Here is an 8,503-nt window from a genome sequence, read left to right as displayed (position 1 = left end):
ATAGACTAAAGAAAACGAACATAAGATAAATATTAGTATAACAACGGGAAATAAATATAAAAAAAGAGAGAAATGTTAATATAATTTAAATTTAACGCTGCACTATTAAGTTAGAAACTTAAAATATTACTTCATAAAATTTAACCAAATCTTAGAACGGGATTCCATTGTTTCCACTGATAATATTTTAGAAAATATCATGAAGAGATTTGAAAACCATTAAGGTTCTATCTGGTTTATCCTAAATCTATAATAAGAAAAGGGTTCAATGGTAGAATGTTCAGTTTTGGTGCATAGGGTCCCTGGTAGATCCCAGTTCGTGCCAAACGAGCTTTGTGGTGGAGAAACACCGTGTGAGTTGGTTTACAGGGGTTATCATGTTTCCTGTTTCCTCCCACTTTCTTCACTTCAGCATATCATTCAATCTTATCATTACCGTCTTCTTTAGCCAACACAGCATAAGCGTGATACAGAAACGGAAAGTTTGCATTGCATTATAGTAAAAAATGATACAAATTTTAAAAAATTAAATACCTTAAAATTCATCAGGACGTCTGTTAGACCTATTGTTTAAATATACATTGAATGAGCAAAACTAATATCTTCTCGGGCCCCCTAAGGCCTGTGGAACGCAGCGATATGACGTGGAACGGAGTCTGGAAGTCCCTGGTACACGCTCGGAGACAGTTGACACCAGATATGGAGTGGGTCAGTGGTCAAGTTCTCTGAGTGGGTCAATGGGTCAACAGCATGTGACTCACTACAACCCACCACGCACCACGACCCACTCTGACCTACTACTCACTGTGACCCACTGTGACCCACCACCCACTATGACCCACCGACTCACCCTCACCTATCAAACCACTCTGCTCACTGCATTGTAGACAGCATCTTCTGAACACTGCTGAATTTGTCTACGTTTTACTTTCAAGGCTTGCACTTCCCTTCCTTTTTCACTTGTTTCTGTTTACTTACCTCAGATGAGTATATCTAAGTGAAAAAATAACTTCAGGCACTTTTAGGTATTGATATTTGTAATTGTATTTTTTTAAACTGCAATTTTATTCCCAGTCAAAACTGGGCGGGCCACAGAAGATAACGCCTTCTCCGGGGCCAGGGGAAAAACAGAATTGTTAGATGCGCCTGTTTGTAGATGGGATACAGGAAGCTATTGATGGTGTTGATGTACGACCATGATTATATCTTTAGATGCAGTACAAGAAGTGCAGGGTAGGAGAGATTATGGACGATAGATATGCAGATGGGTTTGATAGATGCGACGGCGTGGGTTATAGGTTGGCGTAGCCTGGTCATGTTCATGCAGTGCAAGGAGATGGTCAACTGGTGGATAGGCATGCCGTGGTCGTGCAGAAGTCTGATCGAGCAGAGCACCAAGAATTGGGTAGATCTCAGCTATACGGCTCTGTATATAGCGAATGCGGAGACGATATAGATGTTGTAAAAGCGTGGGTATGGTGGTGTGCCGATAGACCTCCCTAGTAGGGGTATTTGCCGGTAAGAAATAAGCGGTGCACAGAGCATGACGTTGCAGGACTTGTAATTTGGTGTAGAAGTGCTGAGGAGCAGACAACCAAGCAATATGACCATGGGTAAGAGCTGGGCGGACAAATACCTTATACGTATGGAGAAGGAGCGTGGTGTTGAGAGCCCAGGTGGTGCCGCAGAGGCTTCGCAACAAATTTATTCGGCGTCGAATTTTAGTTTGTAACTGAGAAAGGTGGGCTCTCCAGGTGAGATGTTTATCAAAAATGACGCCTAGATATTTCACACTGTTGGACAAGGTCAACGGTGAACCGAGGAGCGTAAGATGTAGACGCTCAGGATTTCGTGTCGGACAAAATTTGTTGCGGTTGCGGGCGAATAATGCCATTTGGGTTTTGGCGGGGTTTAGTTTGATTTTCCACTTCAGACACCAGGTGACCAACTGATCGATTGCTGGTTGGAGAGTAGTGTTGATACGATCAACAGAAGAGCACAAGGCGAGATAGGCTGTGTCGTCAGCAAATTGGAGTGCATGGGTGGGTGGCCGAAGCTGTGGCATATCTGCAACATATAAGATATAGAGTAAAGGGGAGAGCACGGAACCTTGTGGTACCCCAGCACGAAGAACAAAATGGTGAGACGGAGCCTGATTTATTTGTACAAAAGCTGGGCGTTGATGCAGGAAATTGGCTATGAGACGACGTACGGTAGAGGAAGAAGATGGAGTAGTTTAAAAAGAAGGCCTTGATGCCACACCGTATGAATGCTCGCTCAATGTCAAATGAGATGAGAACAGAAGGTAGTCTTTTATTGAAGTGGTTAGTCAGGAGGCTCGAGAGCTTTAGCAGTTGATCCGTGGTGCTGAAGGAAGGTCGGAAGCCGGCTTGCGTTGTGGGCAGATGATGTTCAGTTTCTAAATAGGGATGAAGGCGTGTGACCACTATACGCTCCATGGTCTTACTGAAGACGTTGGTGAGACTAATTGGGCGATAGGAGCCGATATTTGTAGGATCTTTTTGCGGTTTCAGAAAAACCACAATTTTGGCGAGCTTCCAGAGAAGAGGAAAATAGCCAGTTGCGAGAATGGTGGTATATAACTGTGCGAGAACAAGGTGGAATGCCTCTCCGGCTTTTCGAATTTGGTTGTATGTAATAGTGTCGGCACCAGGAGCTGTATTGCGGCGTCGACGAAGCACAGTGACGATTTCGGCACTAGTAATTGGAGCTGTTAAAGGATTAGTTGGATCAAGTTGATGGTCTAGTGCAGGTGTAAATAACGGTCGCTCAGCATTGCCCAAAGTGGTGGATGGATGGTAAAATAATGGAGTATCATGTGGCGTGAAGACATCCTCAAAGTATGTAACAAAGGCGGCCGCCATCGACCAGAATAGGGTATTTGGAACCCCGGCGTTGGTAAGTAAGCCGTTTAAAGGAGTGCCACAATTTAGTGGCATTGGTTTCATTGCGTAACTCGTTGCAAGAATTTCGCCAGTCGAGGCGTTTCCGGGCTATGTCGTAGTGTTGGACCATGCGTTGGAACTGTCGATGGAGTAAGAGAAAGTGGATCGTGAGTTCGCCTGTATTCGGCCAGAAAGGCATGAGACCGGTGAAGTAGAGTGACTGCGTGAGGTGGTAGGCTCGGGCGATGCGAGTGTAATGCTTGTTTAGGAACAGCGTGTTCATTAGCGCCTTCAATGAGGGTACTAAGAGATGTGGAGACATGGTCAATGTCAGCTAGAGAGGTGACTTCGGTGGGAGTAGAAACCAGTTTATCCGTGATGTACGTGCGATATTTCTCCCAGTCGACTTTGGTGAAATTGTAGGTTATAGGGGAGGCTGGTGGTTCCCTGTATTGTGTGTCAGATGGAGTGATAGTAAGTAGTACCGGGAGATGATTACTGCCGACGGAGCTAAGTACCTCCACAGAAGATTTGGGCAGTAGGTTGTTACTGACTATAGCCACGTCAGGGGTGGTGTTACTCGCAGGCCGAGTGTGGTGTGGCAGATTAAGACAAGAACTATGGGTAGTTTGAAGGAAGTCCTGGAAACGCTGTTTTTGCGCCGCAGTGCGTGAGTGATAATTGATGTCCGCAAGAACTACGTATGTTTTAAAGTTGACATCCAAGTAAGTGAGAAAGCGGTATGGCAAATGTTGAGTAGATCGTACACAGATGGTTGCTAGGGTAAGTGCTGGAAAATAGACGGTACTGATAACGTGTTCAGAATATTGCTCAGAATATGGTGGGATGACAAGACGACGAGGTAAGGAGTGACGGATGGCAAGTCAGCTCCACCACGAGCAATATTGTTAGGGAGATCACATCGTAAGAGGTGATATTGTGGAAAGTAGTACCGGTCAGTAGTTTTCAAGAAAGTTTCCTTTAGCGTAAGACAGTCTACATTTAGGGAGGATATCATGATTTCAAGTAAAACTCGGTTTGTCTTGAGCGATCGGATATTAGAAAATAGGAGTTTGACTACCTTCTTATTGTTGTGCCCCACCATCTGGAACAGGAGGAGTAGATTCAGAATGGAAACGAAAGTGAGAGTAGAGGCCAGAATAAGTGGCTGCCATATGGATATTAAAGATGTCGTAGGCAGCTTTTGTTGCATGTGACAAAATGGCTTCGAGTGGAAACGGGAAGGCATTTTGCAAGACTAGCGTGATAAACTGTAAGATATTTTCAACTCTAGGAGGAGGAAGTAAGGAGGTTTGGGTACCAGTTGAAGTATTTACAGGAGTGGAAGAAGCGTGGAGTCAGAATGGCACGACTGTCTCAGGTTTATCTGGCAGCGGTTTCGGTTTAGTTTTGCATTTGTAAGAATAGGTAGGATGGTTGCCATCACAGGTGTTGCATACCGGAGGTTGTTGGAGAAGGGTGCACTTTTTAATCTTGTGGGGGCCCTTGCAGTGTGCATATTTAGTTGGAAAAGTGCATAGAGTGATCATATGGGAGTTATAGGTTAAGCAATTTTCGCAACGCCGTGAGAGAGGAAGTGGCGTGCGAGATGCCTCGACGCGATGGTGACAACGATAAATAAAGACACCAACTTGAAGAAGATCGTCTATAAGCGCTTGGTTATCTGTAAGCAGTCTCACCATGTATGTAGGACCTTTTGCATTCTTAATGCGAATTGCACGACTCGGATGGATGTTATCGGCTTTGAGTTCTTCCAGCAATTTCTGTTCAGTAATACTAGGGTCAACCCCACGAATTACTACAGATAGTAAAGGAGAACGTTTGGGTGGAGGTGGTGTTTTTAAGCAAGGAGACTGTAAGAGCTGAATTTTTAAATTGGTTCCGAACATGGCTGGTCCAACTTTGTAGATCAGGTGTTGATAGAGATTTGGGTTTGTAGTTTTAAGGATAATATCATTCTGAGTTTTAATGAGTTGCTGTAAATCCAGGCGAGTACACTAGCGGAGCAGTTTCATATAAAAAGATTTAATATTATGTAGATCCGGGTCTATCTGAGTAAAAAGTATGGTAGTTAGGCGTAGGATTAGTACCATCCATAGGTTGGTCGACTGAAGTGCTGACAACAGAAGAAGAATCAGATGCAGTAGGTTTAGACTTAAGTGGACTCTTGAGAGCCTCAGTATAGGAAGGTTTAGAGGGGGAGCGAGAGCGCTTGCGATCCCTAGGTGGAGAACCATCGGATGATTGGGAGGTGCTAGCAAGTTTGGTGCGTTTTTGAGATCGTGCCACCTCTCGACGTGATTCTCTAGGTGGTGCCATTAGCGGTAAGCCTTGGTGTTTGCCTTGGGAAGAAAAGTCCGGAGTCTTAGGCATTGTCGTTTATAAGTGACTTCAGAAAGGCAGAGCCTTTCGTCGGTCGAGCGCCGCCGGAGAGGATAATATAGATCACTAGGAGATTGAATTAAGTAGCCGTACCGCAAAACACTGAAGTGCTTGCGTCACCGTCTAGGTGTTAGTAAATAGCCTGGCGTTTCACAAATACAAAGTGTTGTGCCCCGCTCAGGGTATGAGTGGACTGACAAACCGATATCAGAGAAAAACAGCAGAATCAAGACAAGGAATCACCTGTAAAGAATACAGATGATAACAGCAAATATCTAGTAGCTAACTAATTCCCTCGAAAGATGAAGATCTTTCTCAATCCTTGGAATAGATTGAACACACTTGTCTCACAGATACACGTGCGATACCTGATCACTACGTAATGTGTCGAACTCTATTGGCAAGGCTAGGAACTATAGCAAAACTATGTGTAATTGTAATAATAGCAATAGGACTTATACTACTACTTGGCTTTCGAGGCCTGTGAGTTTTTAGAGGAGTTAACTAAGGGGAAAAAATGCATTTTTGAATCACTGTAATATATAAATTATTATATAAAATTTTAATCTAACTATGTGTGCTTGATCATCACGGCCAAATTGCAAAGTCAAATGAATTTACTTTTGGTATATAGTTAGTCCTTAATCCAAACTGGGATGTCATCATATCGCTCTCATTATAATACATATCCTTAGGAGGTAGTGGGGATCCGTATTTGTGCAAAAAAAAAAATGTGGTATCTCACAAGCCGTTAAACTAACGGAGTTGAAATTCAGTTTATTAACACTTTGTTGAAAACGAACAGAACTCGTCCTAACTTTTTCTAAAAAAAATATCCTTTATGAATATTCATTGCTTTCTACTATAATAACTGCTGAAGTTTATGTTTATTATATGGAGAGCTTAAGCATTCAACTAATAACGTTGTGAGAAATATAGACATAAAATTTATACTGTAAACCTAATTACACGGAAATTTTAAGTTTGGAATGTATGCATAATTTTATGGAAAATTTTACACTTTTCCCTCTTTACGTTTGTTTACTTACCTTGATTGGAGACTCAAATTTCATCGTTTTTTCCACTGAAAAGTATCGACACTTCGACAAGAAAATAATTATACCATGATAATTTAATTGAAATTAATCGTAATTTGACTCATGGCAAACACTTTATCATTTTATATAGTAAAGGTCAGAACCACAGTTATTGTAACAGAGCGGTCCTTGAGCGATTGACCGTTCAAATTCAAACTCAGATTAGTTAGGATTTCACAACCTGGTTTTATTACAAGTGTAAACTCTTTAGTCAATAGAGAAGAGGCCGTGGATCATGTGTCAGAGTTGATGACGATGTGTTTTGGTAGGTCGGAGTGAGGGTGAGTGGTGGGTCAGAATTGGTCAAGGTGGGTGGTGGGTCAGAGTGGGTCACTGTGGGTAGTGGGTCACAGTTTGTGATAAGTCATATTGGGTCGTAGGTCACCGTGGGTCACAACGGGTGCTGGGTCAGTGGATCGTGGGTGACGATGGCTTGTGGATCAGTGGGTTGTGGGTCAACTTTTCACTGACCTACACCAACTTTGGTTCACACCATACAGTGTGCCTAGCAACAGCCAATTGTGGCCTGTTCGTGGGTTGAGAATCCAGTGCCCGAAGCCTGAGTTTAAGGACATCCCAGATATGCTCAATGGATTTCATATCAGGGCTTCTGGGTGCCCAGTTCAGTCGTTGGATCTCACCTGCATGCTCACCAAATCAGTCACGTACGATGTTTTCGCGATGTGTCTCCACATTGTCCTGCTGAAAGACCGCAATGTCGTCATGGTGTTGAATCATCACAAACGGGTGGAGATGGTTTCCGAGCATCGCAGACCAGTCAATGTGTCTTCCAGAACAACCAGGGGGCCCATTCCATACCAGGAAAATGCACACCTCACCATGACTGATACCCCACCGGCCTGCACTACGCCCTCTTGGCATGCGGGATCCATCGCGTCATGTAGTCTGCGCCACACACGGTGCCTCCCATTGGCATAGCACAGCTGTTAACGTGACTCGTCGGACCATACTACGTTACGCCACTGTTGCAGTGTCCATCCGTGGTGATTGGTGACAAATGCACGCCGGAGTGTGCAATGACGCTAGGTTAGCAGCGGCACACGGGTAGGGCGACGGCTCCCATATCCGAGGACACATGTTCCGATGAGATGTGCACTGGGAGATTCTTCTAGCACGGTCAGTGTTGAATTGTGCCGTGATTTGTTGCACAGTTGCTCTCCTGCCTCTGTTGACCACTCGTCCCAGGTGTCGGCGGTCTCGATCATTGAGGTCCTCTGGACGCCCAGTATGGTATCTGTTGTGGACTGTGACACATTCATTCACCCATTCTCGGTGCACCCTTGGGATGGTTGAACCTGGGAAGCCGAATTCCTGCACCACCTCCGAAATCGAATGTGCCATGCGTCGGGCACCTACCACCATGCCACGTTCGAATGCCGTTAACTCACGACGACGTAACATTATACTGGATCACTCACACAGCCAGTTCCCACAAAGTATTACACACAACTGAAACCGTCGCGGAGCCCTGCAGGTGGCGTTGAACACATGTGGTGTCCATCCGCGAATCAGTGACCTGCTATTCCATAAGTTTTTCTCAGTCAGTGTATGTTTCTGTTATTATTATTATTGTTGTTGTTGTTAGCAAAATACAATTAAATACTGATACCTCACCTCGTTTTAATATGATCATAAAGTTGTTTAATTGGTGTGTATGGGTAAATGATTTCTGCAGTTCTTAATTCTTTCTTCATCGAAAGTCTCTGCACAAGAAAATGATCTCCATCACATAAGTGGGGTTTGGTAACAGTAACGTCAGTAAACTCTTTTGTTTCTGTTTCGATATCTCTGGCAGAACACATTCCCGTTTGATAGTTCAAATAAAAATACTATCTAAAAATTTTCCTGTGTGCACTATCACCAAATACAGGTACACTTTTATTAGAACATATTAATCCAAAACACTTACATTTTGGAACCTATTCTATTCTCCACACGTAAATATCACATCAAGACTATGAAGTGTATTACACAAGAACGTTCTACACTATATTAACCAAAAATAATTAAACTAAAGTGAAATAATAATAATAATAATAATAATAATAATAATAATAAGAAGAAGAAGAAGAAGAA

At 43.4% G+C, this 8,503-nt stretch overlaps 1 protein-coding gene across 1 annotated transcript; it reads right to left on the bottom strand.

The window, feature by feature from the left end:
- Nucleotides 1-7,381: 7,381 nt before the first annotated feature.
- Nucleotides 7,382-7,828, bottom strand: LOC145676557 (uncharacterized). The gene has a single exon (XM_081747391.1). The coding sequence runs from the start codon at nt 7,826-7,828 to the stop codon at nt 7,382-7,384; it is 447 nt and encodes a 148-aa protein (XP_081603517.1).
- Nucleotides 7,829-8,503: the final 675 nt, after the last annotated feature.

This window comes from Thermobia domestica, unplaced genomic scaffold (assembly GCF_964235325.1).
Source record: "Thermobia domestica unplaced genomic scaffold, izTheDome1.hap1.1 HAP1_SCAFFOLD_211, whole genome shotgun sequence".
Classification (NCBI taxonomy): Eukaryota; Metazoa; Arthropoda; class Insecta; order Zygentoma; family Lepismatidae; genus Thermobia; species Thermobia domestica.
The sequence above is the reverse complement of the archived record's forward strand: the minus strand, read 5'-3'. Positions and strand labels throughout refer to the sequence as shown.